Below are 19,879 nucleotides of genomic sequence, written 5' to 3'. Positions count from 1 at the left end.
GTAGGAGCTCCGCCCACGGCCCACTGCCCGGCCCTCGGACCTCACCATTTCCGCATGTTCCAGTGACTCCCAACTCCAGATTTTTCTGAAATTAAAGAAAACTTCTATGACCCAACGCAAAAATGAACCCTACTCACCCCAGAAATTCTCACCAATGACTAAAGGGAACTGGAGGATAAAATCCTCATCTTTGCCCCTGGGAGCAGGGCAGCAGCTCCAGGCCGTGCCCCACACTGACTCCCAGAGGGCTCCTAGGGCTGCTCACAGAATGACCACCGGCCAGTGCCTTGACAGACGGCCTCCCTTCCTCCCTCACTGCTCCTGCTCCACCCACCACAGTGTTGCACGTGTCACTCCCAACTAAACCTCTGGAGCTCGAATCCTTGTCTCCAGGCCTGCTTCCAGGGGGCACAAAGACAGCCCCTCCAGGGACGGGGCTGGAGGTCTCGAAGACTTCTGCGAGCGTCCGCGTCAGAGCTGCTTCCTGCTCTACACACACACACACACACACACACACGCACCTGAGCGCAGACACGCGTGTGACCAGCTGCACCGAGGGCAGAACCACACTCGAGGCCATGCTGCTAGTCACAGGCCCCAGAAAGATGAAAGAACCATCACCAGAAGGATGCAGAACGTTCTCTGGAAAGCTGACAAGCTGGAAGGGATGGAGGAAGAGCAGAGAGGGGCAGAGCCCGAGCTGAGTCCCACTGCTCAGAGGGGCTGCCCGGTTGCAGATGGACAGCACCTGTGCCGTCCAGGCACCCTAGGCAGTAGGCCTGTAGTGATCTGATGTCTACACCAACAACTCCCAGCTTACTCTTCCCAGAGAAGGATCCAGAATAGCCCAGAGACTTTGATTCTGCAGATAGGTGAAGAGAGTTAGGCACAGCCTTGGTGGAGTCACAAAAGCACATTCATGCTGATGTGTGAGTGACTCATGGTGCCTTTCCTATTTTTCTGGTGGGGAAGAGCTTTAGCAGACAAGGGGGAACAGAAGGGGAAAGGGACATTCCCATGGAAGCTAGTGGGGACCACAACTAAGCATCTCATTTGCACTTCCCCCACTCCACCTGTTAATTCTCTGGGGATGAGATGGCACTAAAAGATGCTGGATCTTAGGCCGTCCCTCCCACGGTGCAGTTCAGAGGCATCACTGATGGAGACAGAGACTCACAGAGTGTTTCGTTCCAAAAGAGAAACAGAAATGTACAAAATGGAGCACTGCTTGTTTTGGAAGGGAATGGAGTACCGGCAGTGGTGACCTACCCAAAACAGGACCGAAGATCAAATGAGGTAGAAAACCGAAGCTAGATCCAGTTCCAGAGCCTCTGCTTGTGACACTGCAATTTTCGGAAGGTCGTTTAAAGTCTCTAGACCTAAGTTTTGCCAACTGTGAAAGAGGTAAGACTACCCATCATCAAGTTGGTTATGAGGCTTACGGGGGGCATGTGAGGGTTATGTGTTGCTCATAGGAACACAGCTTCGGGAGTTGGACTGAACAACCTGAAATATGCTCAGCTCTCTGGGGGTGGGGAGACCCTGTGCGATGCACCTTTCATTTCCTCATCTGCAAATTGAGATAAAAAGTACTACTTCATAACATCATTCCTGGCTGAGTACAGTGGCTCACAAATCTAATAGCAGCACTTGGGAGGCCAAGTGGGGAGGACTGCTTGAGACTACGAGTTTGTGACCTGCCTGGGCAACACTGCAAGACCCATCTCTTTATAAGATCATTCCCATGATTAATTGAAATAATGCACATAGTGAATTAAACATGGTACTTTATACTTATTTTATGAGCTGTTAAAAGTAATACGTATATAGAAATATTATATGGATGCTTGGGACATTGCAAATAAACCTTTTTCTTACTGGGATAGTTCTGAGCTCCTTCAGATGGCAAATGATAGAATTGGTATATGTAAATAAGGTATGCTTGTCTGTGCTCGGGATACAGATGGCTTACCCTATTAAAACATGTTTAGTGGATGTTGAGCTGTCAGGAGGCCCAAAATTCAGTTCCAGTTAGTAGATTAAATATTTGTTTTGGATGGTATTTGAATGTCCAGGTTCTAGATATTTCTGGTTGGCAAAGTATCCTTTGTATTTTGTAAAGACGTTAAAATTGGTTGCTAACATGTGATTAATTATAACACTGTTCTTACTGGCATCAAATTTAGAATAAACTGAATTTATTTGGTGAAGAAACATTGAGTGGAAAAGCTAGGACAGTATTTTAGGTATTTTTTATTTTCAAAGTATTGTAGTTTAAACACATCAAGGCATTATTACCATTCTCTTTTCTCCCTACCTTTAGTCTGCTAAATAAATGATTTGGTACATTTCTAATTTACAGAATTTTTTTAACAAAATAAAATATAATTTGATAGCCAAATCAATGTTAAATATTAACCTCCCCAAACAAAATAATCGCACAAAGACACAAATGTAATAACAGAACTTTTGTTAAAGTACATTTACCTATAGTTTCCTCCTAGCACATTATTTTGTGCCAAGGTTCCAACATAATATGAAAATAAGGGTGATGCATTTTGGAAAGCAAAGCTCATCTTAAGCAAAATCTTAGGCATTTCAAATGAACGTTGTTAACAAAATTTAAAAATTTAGTAGGTTTATTAGGTTAAAAGTTTGTATGTTTCTATTAACACCTCAAAACATGATCTTTGAGGGACTTCCATGCCTGTGTAATACAACAGTCACATGACACTTTCCAACATCACTAATCTGGACACATCACATGAGGAAGATTCACATTCCATCTTTTTGAAAATGACCTTGGTACTTGGGTGGTGCCATAAGATATGTCAAGCCAATCAGCTCACAACTGATAGAAGAACCTCGATAGGTAAGAAGGTAGGGTAGGAGAGGGGCAACCAAAGAAAGGACTTACTTATCGAGTGACAAGAAAAAACCTAAGAGTGTATCTTGACTTCAAGGAAATATAAATGATTCACAAATGAACTCATTAGGTCATCAAAGCCTGTTAAATCCCCAGTTGGGAAGAGCAGAGTACACAATGTACACATTTAAACCCGCTGGTTCCCTTTGCACTCTGTCAATGTACTTTTCAGTATGTTTCTACTATGTTTCCTAAAGGAACTTGGGTAAATTGTGCATATCTGCTTGTAGGTGCCATCATGTAACCGGATTCAACATAAGCATTCTTCCTATAGCTAAAAATATGAACGGTGTGAAAATAGAAAATAAATGCCCTGTCATCATGTTGTGACCAACTTTAAGGCATGTGAATTTCATTTCATGCAACAAAAGATTAACATCTAGACATTGAAAAGTAGTACTGTATCAGGAATGCATTATCCCTCGGTTCCCAAAGTGTCAGGTCACAAAAACAATCGTTTTAATTGATTGTAATTTAGTCCTTTGCTCTCCTCTTCTCTTAAGCATCTTTGTAACAGTTTTTTAAAAGAGGAAATATAATTGTTGTCTTGTTCACAGCTATAGAAATGATTAAAAGGAATGGAAAAGTGTAACAGGAAGGCCGTTAACTTGTTTTCTGCAGTCATATATATGGAATATCATTCAGGGACAAAGGAAGTCAACAAAGAAAAAGAGGGAGGGCTTTATCATCTTCAAGAGTTTTCAAACTAAGCTTCATTGCTCAATAGGAAAAAAATACATTTACAGTTAAATCAGAGCTAGCTGCTAGCTAAAACACTACATCACTATCCTTTGAATCAGCAGAATTACCTTTTTGAGGGACAGTTTTCAAGAGAAACCATTCAGGCTTTTAGAGCCAAGGGATAAAAAATAATTCTACCTCTGATAGTCGATTGACCTGTGACAAATCAGTTTACCTCTGCCAGACTACACCCCAAATTTTATACATCCAAAATTTAATATTAATAACCTGACAGTCTCATGTTGAGGTGAATATGTATTTGTCCACGAGTGGCATATTTTTAAACAGCACTCTGCAAATATAAGCTATTGTTTTGTTTTTGCCATTTGTGAAATATACTACACTCACCTCTATCCCGCTGTAGATACTGGAGGCAGCTAGTGATGTCTTTTCAATAAAGATTATTTATTTATTTATTTATTGAAGCATGCTAGACAGCCCATCAATAGTTAAAGGTTTATGCACAAGATGATTTTCCTAATGGGATTAACTACATGCTTTTCTTAAATGTGTAACCTTGAGTCCACTTTGCAAAATGATATTTTAATTAGAGCAACACACATAATAAAGGTTACTCTAGTTTCTCAGACATTAAACATCTTTCACAGAAGAGAACTACTTTCAAAAGAGATGTATTTATGTTGGAAAGAAAAGATTCTACTTCTAATTATGAATGATCGATTGGTAAAAGCAAACAGCTTGTCTGAGAGGCGCTGCTGCAGGCATCCTTGTGTGTGTAGTTTGCAGGGCTGACACAGAGGAAGAAAATCCCTGATGGTGCCCATAGATGTTATGTGGATTTTAACAACATTAAAAGGGAATTCTTTTTTAGGTATCCAAGAAAGCTGTAGTAAAATACATTTATTAAGGTTTGAAAAAACACCAAAACTACAATGAAAGTTTAAAAAAAAATCACACTTCTAACCAAAGATGAAAATAAATCAATTTGTTGACGTCTATCCTACCAGTCTTCTATAATAAGCTTGCAGAAATTCCATAATTTCTATAAATACATCCTATAATAATTTTGCATTTTTTCTCATTTCACATCAAATGGACTTTTAAAGATTTTTAAAGGGTCGACCTTTGGAAATTGTCTCAAACACATGGAGAAATATGTTCTAGAATTCAGGGAGCATTAGAGAGATTAGGAAGAGCCCCAAATATTTTTCACCACTTTAAACAGAAACAAACATGTTCTCATTTACAATGAGCAGGGTTAACCAAACTGATTTAGGCCTCCACATTCATCTCCTACTCTAAAAATGTAGTCTCATCTAGCAATAATATTATGGGGAACAGCAACAACAAAACAAGTCTCTACATCAGCAGTAGGGTCATTTCTTCAAACTACCAAATCCAAATCCCATCTATTATTGGCTCCGTACTTCAGGCCTAAAATGGATCTCTCTGAAGCAATGACAACATTTTTGCCAAGTGACTAGGATATAAACACCCATTTGGTGCACAGTTGGACATATGCTCAAAAGGAAACTAGTTCAAAACAGGCAAGTGGTTTTCCACAGAATAAACCACTCCCCAGTAGCTCCATCTTCAGAGCTTCCTTCCCGCACCTGCCGGGTAGCTCTGTGATTCATCTGTGATAACCGGGGCATACTGTTTTCTTGATTCACTACACTAATAATTCCAGAGAGCCCTAACTTCAGCTTCTGCGCAGTGCTGAGGATGCACCCTATATTCTAAACTCACCTTTTGTAAAGGTGTATGCTCAGCATTGTGGGTGATTTCCACGGGAGAATATTCTATTTAAAGAACTCCTATCCCAGCATAATACAAAAAATCATTTATGAAGATGCAAGAGACTGGGAAAGTTCTCAATTATGTTTACACAAGCACAATGTCAGGCCCTCCCCTCCCTACTCCACAAGAGGGTGGGCAAGAGAGTATTCACTTGTAAGAAAAGACATGAAAAGTGTTCATGTGATCACAGGAGAGGGGAAAACGGAAGCTCCTCCAGAGAGGATGTGGTTGAGCCCAAGAGTGTGCTATACAGTCAGGCAGGCAAGACGGCGAGTTCACTGATAGAAGGAGGGAAGGAAGAAAGAGGTTCTACGTAAAGCGTCAACCGGAAAGAACGTCTCTAGGTACTACGTAAAGCGTCAACTGGAAAGAGCATCTCTACGTACTATGTAAAGCGTCAACCAGAAAGAGCGTCTCTACGTACTGCATAAAGCTTCAACCGGAAAGAATGTCTCTAGGTGCTGCGTAAAGCGTCAACCGGAAAGAGCGTCTCTATACTACGTAAAGCTTCAACCGGAAAGAGCGTCTCTAGGTACTGCGTAAAGCGTCAACCGGAAAGAGCGTCTCTAGGTACTACGTAAAGCGTCAACCAGAAAGAGCGTCTCTAGGTACTGCGTAAAGCGTCAACCAGAAAGAGCATCTCTAGGTACTGTGTACTACGTATCCTATGTTGACCTCAAGCACTGATATCAAGTGCTTCTCTCAGAGAGTACATTTTAAAGTACATTTTTTTTTTTTTGTAGAGACAGTCTCACTGTACCGCCCTCGGTAGAGTGCCGTGGCGTCACACGGCTCACAGCAACCTCTAACTCTTGGGCTTACGCGATTCTCTTGCCTCAGCCTCCCGAGCAGCTGGGACTACAGGCGCCCGCCACAACGCCTGGCTATAAAGTGGAATATTTTTAAAACAAAGAATATTTAAAGGGCACATTAAAGTTTAAACATTTTCGTAGACTAAAAAGGAAACCACTCTCAATGGACGAAGTGGACTGTTGCAACACAATGATTACCTTCACTTTTAATTTACAGGCAGCCAGATTCATAATCCTTGAAGTTGTTTAAATTTAAAAATGGAAATGACAACATAAAACGTATGATGTTGATGATTTTCCAATTAAATCCCTAGATAGAAATGAAAAAAAATTAAATGTCATATTTAAAAAAGCCAAATCTTGAGTTGTGAAGTATCTTTTAAAGGATATTTCAGCTGGGTGTAGTGGCTCAAGCCTGTAATCTGAGCATTTTCGATGATCTTTGGGAGGCCAAAGCAGGAGGATCCCTTGAGGCCAGGAGTTTGACATCAGCTTGGCAATATACCTTTTCTCTATAAAAAAATAAAAAAACTCAGCTGCACATGATGGTGGGTGCCTGTATTCCAGCTACTTAGAAAGGTGAGGCAGGATGATTGCTTGAGCCCAAGAGTTTGAGGTTGCCATGAGCTATGATCTTGCCTCTGCACTGCAGCCCTGGTGACAGAGCAAGTCCCTGTCTCAAGAAAGAAAAAAAGGGTCTGTGGCTTTTCTAATTGGTGTGTCGCTGCCTGCTGCCTGGATGCAGTGCAGTCACCCTGATTAATGAGATGGGTGGGGAGTGGCTGATTTAGCTTTAGTATTATAGTTAAAAAGTTTATAAGGAGAATAACATGATTGCTGCAAAATCAAGCCTCCACCTCAGAGCCTTCCAGAGGGCAGGACATTTTGTCAGTCTGGTTCACTGATATATGTCTGGTTCCCCCAACAGATAATGTCCATCACATAGGAGGTAGTCAGTATACATTTGCTGCATAAATATAGGAAAAAGAAACATATGTTTATGAAACTGTGCCAACTGTGTATGCGTTGTTTCTGAGGCACACACAGTCTTTGTTTTGAATTTGGGGATGAGGACTTTCCCCACTGGAACATACCTATAAAAGTCAAAGACAGACTTTATTGTGTGGTTTTGGACAGCAAGAGAAGAAAGACCACTGGCAAACAGCTAACTTACCTGGCCTCAAGATGATCCTGGAACAAGCCAAGGGTGGAGGAGAATGCATCCGGGATTTTAACGCCAGCTCTCCTGCTCCCTGGGCGCCTGAGAAGGAGAGTAGCACTCCTCGTGGGCTGGACAGAAAATGACAGGTGGAGCCTACTTACAGGGACCGTCTCACCCCATCCTTCCCATCAGCCTTTAAGGTAAATACATAATAATACTCCACCTTTGCTAAGGAGGAAACTATGCACAGAGGGTATACAGCTTCTCAAACAGCCCTTGCCCAATGTGATTTTAGCCCTGGAATTCTGGTTTCAGAGCTAATGCTTAAGAACTACTGTGTAGTATGCACCGAGGAACTTATCCTTCCTGGGCCCCAGTCCACAAAGTGTGGGCAGCTGACCCAATAAAAATGAGAGTTCAATGGTTACATGTCAAGGCACTCCAAAATTCTGGTATTTATCTAAAAAGCCTATAGAACCAACAAAGTGAAGAGACAACCAACAGAGTAAGAGAAAATACAATAGAACCTCTGTAATTTGACCACCACAAACTGGTCAGTATACAGAGGGAACCAGGCCTACTGTGCTGATGTGCATATCTGGTACATGTCCAGCCTACAAAAATTAGGTCAATTTAAGGAGGTGGTCAGTGGAGGGAAGTGGTCAACTGTGGAGGTTCTTCTGTATTTCAAAGCTACTCATCTGACAAGGAGTTAATGACTAGAACATACAAGGAGCTCTAACAACTCAACAGGAAAAAAGTCAATCTGATTAAAAATGGGCAAAAGGTCTGAATAGATATTTCTCAAAGGAAGATATACAAATGGCCAACAGGTATATGAAAAAATGCTCAACATCTTTAGTCATCAAAAAATGCAAATCAAAGCTACACCCCAGTGAAAATGGCTCTTACCATAAAGGCAGGCAGTGAGGAATTCTGGCGAGGATGTGGAGGAAGGAGAGCCCTGGAATGCCACTGCAAATGTAACGAGAGCAAATACAGCAGATAACAGTAGGAAGGTTCCTCAAAAAACTCAGCATAGAACTACCCCAGTCTCAGCAATCCCACCGCTGGCTATAACAGATCCAAAAGACGGGAATTCAGTATATGGGAAAGACATCTGCCCCTCCTTGTTTACCGCAGCACTACTCATAATAGCCAAGACTTGGCGTCAACGTAAGTGTTCAAAGCGGATTAATAGACTAAAAAAATGTAGTACAGGTGCACAATGGAATATGTGTAGAAAGAATGAAATCTTATCACGTCCAACAGCACGGATGGAACTGGAGAATATTGTGTAAATGAGATGGCCGAGCACAGAAAGACAAATCTAACAGGTTCTCACTCACATATGCAAACTACACATTAAAACAGTTGAAACAGGCAGCAAGATGATGGTTACTAGAGGATGTGAAGGGAAGCAAGAAGGGAGATAAAGGGAAATGGTTGACGGGTGCAAAAATCCAGCTGGTTAGACAGAATGAGCAGTGTTTGATAGCACAGCGGAGCGACTACAGTCAACAAGTTACAGAACATTTAAATTCTTATTTTAGACCTATACCTGATCAGGTAGTTATGGCATACCTTGAGATAACTAAGAGAGTGGAATTAGGAATGTTCTTAACACAGAAATGATAAATGGTTGAGGTGATGGACACCCAAGTTACCCTGATCTGATTAATACACACTGAATGCCTGTATCAAAGCATCACAGGTACCTTATATAGACAACCTACCATCTACCCACAATAATAAAAATTACAAAATTTAAATGAAAAAATGTTCTAGAAGTCTTACCTCAATAATATCCTATCATCTGGATATTGTTGGTGCATTAAATATTGGCATCAATTTTGTAATATTTGAGGACAGAAAAAATACTCATAAAATATTACCACCTGGTGGCAAAGCCAATATAAATTTCAGAGTGTCTATAATTATCGGAGACCTTTACAATATACGGTATGTTACCACAACCACCAGAGGAAATGGGGTTTCACTCAGCCTGTCCCAGACTAGTAAACACTAGGATTAAATAGAAATTGGCATTGAATCTATTACAGCTTTCATTGGCATTTATGGATAGCTTACTTGTCAAAGTTTGCTTTCTAATTGTTTTATGTTCCCTAACCAGCCTCTAATATTTAATAGTATTTTAGTAAGGACCTCAAAAGATGCTAGGCAGTTTGTATAAAACAATAGTTACATTAAATGGATGATGAAAAGAATTCCCTCAAAAGAATCTACATATTGAAATATGCTTTATTATGGCTTACTTTCAATCTGTTATTTTAAAATCTAAACCTCACCTATTTTATGTAATAACAATAAAATCCTTATTTGTTGAGAACACGCACAAATAAAAGTTTACAAGCTTAACTAAATGACAGTAACTGTCATGCTTACCAAAATAAAACACATTTTTGTAAGGTTTTCATATTATAAAAACTCAAAATCAGGCAGTGTCTGTGGCTCAAAGGCCCAAAATACCAGAGGTGGCGGGTTCAAACCCAGCCCTGGTCAAAAACTGCAAAAAAAAAAAAAGGGGGGGGGGAGGTGGTGCCTGTGGCTCAAAGGAGTAGGGTGCCGGCCCCATATGCTGGAGGTGGCAGGTTCAAACCCAGCCCCAGCCAAAAACAGCAAAAACAACAACAACAACAAAAAAAACACCTCAAAATAGCTTTATGTGTTCACAAAATATAATACGTATTTCTCAGGATTTTAGCATATTCTTGGACTTGCAGAGTATAGGATAAAATTTACTTGGAAGTTTAGTATTTGCTATGTTTAAGAAATATTTTCTTTTAATATTTTTTGCTTTAATTTTCTGAAAACGAATTACATTCATCAGTAGTTAATTTTTAAAACATAATGAATAGTTGACTTTGAAATACATAACTTTGGTAGTGTCAGGCAGCTAGTCTGTAATAAAGATGGGTTTCATTCATAATGATTTTTTTCTGATACAACCAATAATCAAATAGCTAATTCTTCCATAAGAGGATAAAATGTCTCATATCTGTTGGTTCTGAAAGCAAAGCAAGATTTTGTATTGATACAGTGTATCAGCAAGATGCCAGGAAGAAACAATTAAACTTTGATAGTTCAAATTGAGAAATTTTAGTAAAGGGCCAAACTCCAGAGGTGCTGGCAGTGTCAGGAGAGTTAACAAGAGATGCTGAGAACCCACAGACTGGCAAATTCCCCCCACTCAGCCAAGATGAGAAGAAGGGAAGGGAGTGTCACTGGAGTGAGGGTTGGAGCTGAGGACAGGAGGGGCCCCTGGGCAGGAGGTCTGTCTGAAAGGGAGAGTCCACTCCGGAGACTTCTTAGCGTCATTTTCACATCACCTGCATGGAAGCAGGGAGAGGTATTCAGATCTCTCTCTGGCCTGCTGCTGGTGCCTTCCATTGGCCAAACCCACCAGCAGCCAGGTGTCGGCTTCCAGGAGCAAGAACAGGGAGATGGGCTCTGTGACTGAAGGTGGGTATGAGCATTGGGAGGCTCGACATCTGCAGATCTGTCCCTGAGGCCTGCCGTGAGTGGAAGGACCATGCATGCTCCTTTGGCCTAATTTCCAAGTCTACTAGAAATAATCATTTGTGGATGGATCCCTGATGCCTGCCAGGATGAAGTCCTGGAGGCCAGGTATCATGTGTGGCTCTTCTTTGCAGTAGGCACAGGCCCCCAAATAGCATTACAAGCATTCCATAAATGTTTGCTGAATTGGCTAAACCTTGGTTTGTCCCCATAATCAACCATTGCAAACAGCACACAGATAATTACTTCTTGGAAAAATTCCAACCACTGTTTGATGTTACCTGTGTGGTTTTTCTCTCAAGAGCAGCTCTGTAGGATTACATTATTTTCTGCTTTTTTCCTTTGACCTTAATGTCATCTACTTCAATAACAGCTTCATATAAAATTCCTACCAGAACATACCACAGCAGATTCAAGGGATCATTTTAAAAATGATGCCAGCATCTCTTAATTTAGAAGTTACGTGGTCTTTACATCTGAATACAACCTAAGCAATGTGTAATCTGGAAGAGTGAAAGACATGAAACATATTTTTTCACTTTTGTAAGATCAAAAAACCCTTTAAAAAAGGAATCAAAATGTTACCAACAAATGTGGCCTTCATTAAAACATAATCCTGCATTTTCCTACATGTAATAAAAATATCCAATTACAATTTAATTTTGAAATGTAACATTTTAAACTTAAACAGCAAAAAGCACTGCATTTAAAAAGAATCAGACGAGGCAAAAAAGGCATACCCAGGAGGACACAGGTTTTGGTGAAAGTTAAAATGTTATTTCATCCTTTGTACACCTTAGATTCATTCCTGTATTTTATAGTCTGGATCCATACGATTAACTTGAAATGACCTTGACTCTTGAAATCTTAAATTTAATACTCATCAGAACAAAGTATCTTTTCTCTTTTGCTTTATGAGCAAATGGACTAAATACTGGGGAACAGGAATGTCTGGGCCTTTGAACCAAGACTAAAAGAGATGAAATCCTGTTTGATATGTATAAACATTAGAGAATCCATTTTGATTTAATAAAAGGATGAATTTGTTTCATATCCTGTAAGAAAATATTCCTCTTTTCCTGAAAATGCTCTCTCATTCCAATAATGGAGAACTGGTTTCTCTCCATGGAGAGGGTGGAGGTGGGGGTGGGGAGAGTTGCCACGACGAATCTCTGCAGCATGCCATTACCACCATTTCTCAGTGCACTGTGGTGAGACACCCAGGTGCAGTGAGAGCAAATAAACCTTTGACTTTACCAAAACACAAGGCCACATTTAAAGCAGCAGGTAAAGTATAAAACAGTAACAAGTACAAATTTATGATTTACAATCTTGAAGTTTCCCAAATTTCTCCAACACATTACTTTAAATGCCTCGAGTAAAAGGTTTTATAATACTTTACTAATATTTCAACACCTGAAGAGCCTTAGGAGGTTAAACTCTATAATCTTCCAGAAATGACCTAATTCAATCCTTTTATTTTTCACTCTTGCTCTCACATTTTCATTTGTTTCCATTAATTGATGAATAATGAGAAATTTTAGGTACCTAGCCACAAAGAAATGAAATGCTCACGTTTCTATGAACCCCAAAACATGCAAAGATAAAAAGCAATTCCAACAGAATATTGCCAAAGAAGTCTTTTAGGATACAATAAATACCATTATTTATTTAGACTTACCTGGCTCTACTATTTTAGTTGCATTTACACTTTAAGGCTAACCCTCAAATAACATCATCGTGGACCGAATCTGACTTCATGTTCAGCTGAGGTCCTGAAGACATAAATGTATTGTTTTGACTACAGCATCAGTCTTTATACCGGTCTTCATGTGTGGAATATACCGCACCTGACCCTATGGGAGGGACTAAAGCAGACTTCTGCTGTTGCTGCATGCCCAGCACTCCTGCCCTAATTTTATTTTGGAGAAACATGTAGAGCTAATACCCAAAGCCCTTTCTACGGGAAGGTACCTGCACCCAAACTTCATCATCCAAATTGTCTATTTTCCATGTCCAGAAAAGAGAAAGTGACTCCAACTGCTCCTATTAAAACAGACCTAGGACTCTGGCTGCAAATACTGAATATGAAAGCACTCTCTTTTTCTTTCCAGGACTAACTTGGTGGTACTTTCTAAGAGGCTATCATATGGAGACAACATATTAAAAAAAGAAGCCAAAACTGGAAAACAGATCCTGGCAATCTTGATTAACGGATCTGGTCATACCTTAAATAGCAAAACCTATACCTATGCTTTTTTGCATCAACCTAAGAAAGTCTTTAAACCAGTTTCAGTTGGTTTTGCCACTTGAAATTAAAAGAATTCTCACTCAATGTGACAACATTAAAAATAAACATGACTACTTTTGAGGTTTCCAATGGAATTTCCTCCTCCTATTCCCAATCTCATTTAATCCTCACAATTCATGAAAGCACATATCTTTTCAACATTAAACTAATATTCATTATTTTTGAACATACACTATGCAGAAGAGGGATGGGGGAAAGCCAGGAAGTAATCACTCTGCAATCTCATCTACACAGGGGAGCCCTGGAAGTTACTTGTCTCGGGCACTTGAAAGTTATCACCAAATGAAAGAATGAACAGTATATGGCAAAGCCAGGCGTTGATCCCACACTAATTCCTGGAGGACAAATTAGGGGACTTTTGCAGTACCTTGCACCAAAGATGCTAAACCCCAAATAGGGAGACGTATGAGAATGACTCAAACAATAGGATACTGAGATGGAGTTGGTTAGATGTGAGGGTCCCTAGAGTTCTTACAGCTGGATGGGTGCCACTGATGTCACTGGGAAGGGAAAGAAGGAAGGGGCTGAGTTTGGGAGGCAGAGAGGTGAGAGGGAGTGTGCTTCAGTTCAACATGCCTGCAGGATATATATAAGCAAAGATGTCCAGCAACCCCTTAGAGTGACAGGTCTGCACCACAGAGACTGAGACTGGGAACAAGATGGAGAATCACTGTCACACCAACAGGCACTCCAGGCGGGCACTGCCCGCCAGAGGTGTCAGCAGGAAGGGGAGATGAAGAGGATGGCTACCGCCTCTTCTGGGTAACCTCAGTCCTGCTGGTGAGCTCCGTGAAAACCAACCCTCCCACTCCCCACTGCAGCGAGAATGGCGCTCAGTAAATATTTGTTGAATAACTAACAGGCAGCGCAGGGGCCCTCTCTGAGAGTATAAGGCTGGTTCTACAAGAACACCTCTCCAGAAGAACTGCCCGTCTCCACCGCTACCCTGGATGCAGTCTCATTACTCGGTCTCACCTCTTAAATTAGTTCATGCTCTCACTTTAGGTGTAATCACCGCTGGCGATGCTTTCTGGGACGTCTCTAAAACATCCGAGTTGAAAAAAATATTTTCATGTCATTTTAATTTAAAGTAAAATTGCTGCCTCTCCCCTGTCTCCCGCCCACTGCCCTTCTCCTGCCTACCCAGTGACCCTCATGGGCCTCGGAACAGCGGCGTGGGTCGGCGGTGGGGTCCCCCTGCTCCCGGAAGATCTTTAAACAGCTGTCATAAACAAAGGCGACCTAGCAGAGCAACGGCGCGTCGGTGGGCGATTCCCAGGCCGGTTTCCCCACGTGGGGTGCAGTGTGCCCTAGGTGGCGGCAGACCCCGCTAGCAGCCAGCAGCCAAGCTTGGGGCGGTGCGGGCAGCAGAGCCCCGCTCTCTCCAGGCCCGGAGGCGTTGCCTTGCCGCCGCAGGCTGCGATTCTGCTCTGGCTTGAAAGAGCACGCCCAGTTCAAGGTCGCCGGGCGGTGACCAGAGAGCCTGGAGCCCTGCAGGCAGCATTCCCACTGGCCTCTGCTCGGAGTCCGCAACCCATGCTTCTGCTTCGGACTCAGGTGCTTTGGGACAGACCCGCTCGCCCTCCCGGCGCTGAGTTAGCTGCCGAGGTCGCCCTACCTTTCCGCACCCAGGCTGGGATTCGCCCTTCCCCTCACCATCTCTGCAGCTCTCTCCCCTCCCTTACCGAAGGTGTATTTTTTACTTTCACGTTTCTGACTACCTGTGCGTGTGTGTGTAGCTCCAATTCTACGCCCGGGGCAAAAATTCATTTAAGGTCAAAATTACCCTCTAAAAATTGCCCAGACATCACAGGATTTGGAGACTACCAGGGCATGAAGCTCAGATACGGGGGATAAAGCATGCCACAAAGGAGCACAGTAAATAAAAGGTATGGATGCAAAATGTAAATTTTAAATGCAAAAGAGAAAAACAGTATTGGGTAAAGGAGCCTGCAGGAGCCGCCACAGCACATTAAGGGCACGCAGGCGGGCCTCGTCCGTTTTCGCTGGTTACTGCGTCCTCAGCGCCCCTCCTGGTACCGGGTACTTCGTCCGGGTTCGGGGATCTATCCTGAGTAAGTGACCAAACGCATAAGGGAGTGAGTGAGCACTCAAGTCCCACCTCCGCGGCCGCACAGCAGGTGCTGCGACAGGCGAGCGACAGGCGGAGGCCCGCTCCATCCTCGCGGCCGCGGGCCGGGAAAGACCCACGCAGAGACCGCGGGCGCCTGGGCTCCGAGTCCCTCACCAGCCCACTCCCCGCGGCACCACGTGCGCGGGTCCGGAGGCCTCAGCGCAGGCCCCGCCCCGCCCGCCGCGCACGCGCGCGCCCCGCAGCCCGGTCGCCCCGCCGGCCCCTACGCGGAAGCTCGCCCCGCACGCCGGCTGCTTCTCGGGCCCGCGCCCGCTGGGGGGCGCTCCCCTCCCACCCCGCGCGCACACGGCGGCGGTTCTACTCCCGACTCTGGAGCGCGCGCTGCCTCCTACCTGAGGGCCGGCAAGGGAGGCGGGCGGGAAGGAACCAGTGGAAAGGAACAGGACCGTGGCGTGAGGCAGGAAGCAAGAGAGCGAGCAGCCGAGGCAGACGGTCCGGGCGCGGACGCGCGCGCGCGCTCCCCGCCCTCGCTCCCTCAGTAGACTCCAGCCAGAGCCCAGCCCTGCAGCCGCGCGCCGCCCGCCTCGCCGCTCCTAATAACAACAGCGCCCGAGGTCAGGTGGCCGCGCGCGGACAGTGCCACCATTGGCTCGGCGGGGAGCGCGGCGCGTCAGGATTGGCTGGAGGGCGGAGCCTAGGCGGGGAGGGACGTGGCCGTAGAGGAGGGCGGGCTGAGAGGCGGCGGGGCGGGGCCAGGCCGTGGTCCGCGCCTTTGTGCCAGGCGCGCGCTCTCCGCCCGCTCGGGCTGCAGCGGCGGCTGCATCAATAATTCAGAGCGGTGGCAGCGGCGGGTGCAGGTAGGAGGCGGCGGCAACAGCCGGGACCAAGCAGCAGCGGCTATGCATCCAAGTGCAGCTGGGCAGCCGCGGCACCCCTGAGGCCCGGGCAGGGCTTCGGGAGCACAGAGGGGGGACGCTTGTCCCAGAGTGTGAGGAAGAGCAGGAGCGTCCAGAGCGGCATCGGCGGAGCTGCGCACGGAGCTGAGGAGGGGGCTTCGGAGCGGGACTGGGGCGGGGGGGCGGCTGGCGCGAGCAGCCCCGGGGTGGGGGGCGGGGTGGGCGTCGGCGGCGCGATGCTGGGCGTCGTGGAGCTGCTGCTGCTGGGGGCTGCGTGGCTGGCGGGCCCGGCCCGCGGGCAGAATGAGACGGAGCCCATCGTGTTGGAGGGCAAGTGCCTGGTGGTGTGCGACTCCAACCCCACGTCCGACCCCACGGGCACAGCTCTGGGCATCTCCGTGCGCTCTGGTAGCGCCAAGGTGGCTTTCTCTGCCATCAGGAGCACCAACCATGAGCCGTCCGAGATGAGTAATCGCACCATGATCATCTACTTCGACCAGGTGAGTGCTCTGTCCTCCCGGGGCATGCAGATGGGGCTGGGGGTTGGGGGCGTCGGTGGAAGGCCGACGTCCGACCCTCTCCGAGGGCTCTGCGGCGGCTCAGGGACAGCAGTCTGAGGCTGACTCCTGCTATTCCTCTTCGTTTCCGTCTCGTTATAGGTACTAGTGAACATCGGGAACAACTTTGATTCAGAACGCAGCACTTTCATCGCCCCGCGCAAAGGGATCTACAGTTTTAACTTTCACGTGGTAAAAGTCTACAACAGACAGACTATCCAGGTCAGCCGCCTCCTCGGGGCCGGGCCCCGGCCCCAGTAGGGGGCTACTAGCCACAGGGGTGAGCGGGCTGCACGGAGGGGGGAGACAGGCGGCAGTGCATGTGCTGGGGCCGCTTGGAGAGACAGATGACAGAGCGTCACAGTTCAGTGGCCGGGACTTGTCGTTTGCTTTCCCTGTCGTGTCTCTTAGGACCCATCCCTAGAGTGAGCGTTTTTGCCTCCGCTTTCTCTACCCCTCGGAATAGGTTCCCCCACTTTCCTATGGGACCCTAAGGACCTTCTGTAACGGTTGTTAGAAACCACAAATAACTGCCGCTTCTGGAAGCTTCCCGCGACCCCCGCTTTCGACACCACTGACAATACCCCCCTCCCTCCAGCTCAGAAGCCTGAGAGGCGGCTTGTGTCCTAGCCGTCAGCGCCGCAGACGGGCACGGTGTCCTGCCAGCCCCCACCCGTCCTGTGGCGTCCCTTCCCGGACTGATTCTAAGGTTTTATAACTAGCAGCTATGAGCCCTAACGGATAGGGAAGGAAGGGAGGGGGCGTAGTGCCACTCCCTCCTGGCTCCAGACACGTCCCAGCTAGTACTCGCTGGCTCCCCAGGTACCCAAAGATGTCCGCGTTTCTTTGGTGCAGAGACAGAGAACTCGATGCTAGGGAGAGGGCGTCTGGCCCTTGGTGACGATGCCACCGCAAGGGCAAAACCTGGTGGTGGCGGGCACGGCAGGATCCCGGGCAGGAATTGAGCCGGCTGTCGGGAGACGCAGCGCCGACAGCAGTTCAGTGCGAGGTTTCAAACCAGCGGAAAACTCTTGCAGGCTTCTCCACTGGGAGGGCCCGGAGGTTTAGTTGCCTGAGTTTCTCTTTGAGGCTAGGGGCAAGCAGGAGAGAGGTCAAAGGTCTCAGGGCGCTAGAGCCACCTATGCGTTTATTAAACCGAGTAACGGAGCAGAGTAGAGATTCGTTCTGCGCGCTCATCTGAGAACCCCGTTTTAGGGCAGGCTCTTTCTCTCATCCAGATACCCCGAGCAGTAAGCTTGCAAAGCCCGGCTCCCTTCCCTCCCCTCCCGGCTGCGCGCAACCAGGCCTCTGTGGCTGCTAGTGGCTGCGGGCCCTGCGGCAGAGGTGGGTTCCTCGGTTCCTCCGCCGCGGCGGTGCCGCCCGGGCAGCGCCTCTGAAACGAGCCTTTCTCTCACAGGTGAGCCTCATGTTAAACGGGTGGCCGGTGATTTCCGCCTTCGCCGGTGACCAGGACGTGACCCGGGAGGCTGCCAGCAACGGAGTTCTGATCCAAATGGAGAAAGGCGACCGCGCATACCTCAAGCTGGAGCGGGGGAACTTGATGGGGGGCTGGAAATACTCGACTTTCTCCGGATTCCTCGTGTTTCCCCTCTGACTGTCTCGTAGCCGGCATGGAGGCAGGGAGAGACAGGAGGGGGAGTGAGACAGAGGCTGAAATGGAGAGGGCAGGAGAGCAGCGTGGCTTGAGACTTGCTGCACGTTCGGTAGCTGTACCCCAGTAAAAAGGTGCGCGCCGAGGGGCGGACGAGTCTGTCTGCTTCTTTATCAGGAGAAGTAAATTCTGCTTAGCTCCGCGCACTCCCATTTCCAAAAATAAACTCTCCCCCCTGTTCCAGTTACAGTAATCAAGAAAGAGACTGCCTTGTCATGGTTGCTTACTCCCATGTTCATATTTCCTGCAATTCATTTAAAAGAAACTCGGTATTTCACTATCTAACGTGAAATCCTTCTCTTTACTCCCCTCTGAATCTGCCTACCTACTGAAATCTAAAATGCCCCCTCCCTTTTAATTTGGAGATGGGGTAAATTTTCTTTTGGATGGGGGAGTGACATTAAATTTGGCAAGTATTGCTCTTCTTAAAACACCGCTCAAGTTAATTAGCTGAAGATACTTTGTATCGTTGGCTGCTTGTTAGCCGAGAAAGGACTCACCTTGGTGGTGACTGGTTTAAAACATATATATATATAAATATATAATTTGTATACGAAGAACTCTTCCCAGTGGAAACTGGCTGTATTTCCGTATTTCTATGTTCTATTCGGAGTGATCGTGAAATATAAGGCTGCTTGATGTCCTGATGCTTGTCATACCCTGTGGCTACACTAAACGCCAAGGAGGTTCTTCCGGACGCTTCCTCGTCCTCTGTAACATACATGTGAATAGCCAAGATTTAATTTTGCTTTAATCCAATAAAGTTGAAGTGGGACTTTTTATTTTTCTGAAACGGCTTTCTAAACTCTGCATCTTCCCCAGCTGTGAGGTTGGGGACCAGGGATGCCAAAAGGGCCAGGTTCAGAGGGGCAGGAGATTTGAAAGAATGCAAACAGAGAAAAGCAGGGGGGCGACAGCTTTCTCAAAAAGCCAGCCCTGCGCTTCTTCCTGGGCCAGGCCTAGAGCCAGCCCTGCATTCTCCTGCGCTCACTGCTTTGGCGCAAATTAGAGAAATTTGGCTGAAATCTTGCTGACCAGGCTCCGCTGGTGGTCTGAGAGCAAAGTTTGAGAGGGTTTTTTTTTTTTTTTTTTTTATTCCAAATGCATCGGGAATAATCCCAGTTCCAGGACACGAACCAACCTGCCCTGGAGTGGCGGCGGTCTCCTCTTGCTTCTGTCCCTGGATGTTCCCAACCCTCATCTGCTCCGCAGTTCCCGAAGCAGTCAACGTTTTATAATATCACCTCTGAATCTGGAGTCCACCCTCAGAATTACCCGGGCGCCCAAGACCTGTGATTGCGCTCATGCGCAGGACTTCTGTTATTCAAGAGGTTCGTCCAGGAGTTTTCATTGTAATGGAACATAATGTGAAAGCAAAATTGAAATAAACAACTTCGTTTTAAGTC

The 19,879-nt window shown here is 45.9% G+C and overlaps 1 protein-coding gene and 1 long non-coding RNA gene across 2 annotated transcripts in view; one reads left to right on the top strand and one right to left on the bottom strand.

Moving 5' to 3' along the window:
- The window catches only part of LOC128579887 (uncharacterized), a 49,104-nt gene extending 33,239 nt beyond the window's left edge, over nucleotides 1–15,865 (bottom strand). Inside the window, exon 1 of the long non-coding RNA XR_008378295.1 lies at nucleotides 15,741–15,865. This is a non-coding gene — a long non-coding RNA (uncharacterized LOC128579887). The remainder of the gene's footprint in view (nucleotides 1–15,740) is intronic.
- A 454-nt stretch (nucleotides 15,866–16,319) lies between these two features.
- CBLN1 (cerebellin 1 precursor) lies at nucleotides 16,320–19,253 on the top strand. The gene is made up of 3 exons (XM_053582121.1): nucleotides 16,320–16,744; nucleotides 16,904–17,023; nucleotides 18,219–19,253. The coding sequence occupies exons 1-3, from the start codon at nucleotides 16,481–16,483 to the stop codon at nucleotides 18,414–18,416; spliced, it is 582 nt and encodes a 193-aa protein (XP_053438096.1). The 5' UTR covers nucleotides 16,320–16,480; the 3' UTR covers nucleotides 18,417–19,253.
- The last annotated feature ends 626 nt before the right edge of the window (nucleotides 19,254–19,879 follow it).

This window comes from Nycticebus coucang, chromosome 2, assembly GCF_027406575.1.
Source record: "Nycticebus coucang isolate mNycCou1 chromosome 2, mNycCou1.pri, whole genome shotgun sequence".
NCBI lineage: Eukaryota > Metazoa > Chordata > Mammalia > Primates > Lorisidae > Nycticebus > Nycticebus coucang.
The sequence above is the reverse complement of the archived record's forward strand: the minus strand, read 5'-3'. Positions and strand labels throughout refer to the sequence as shown.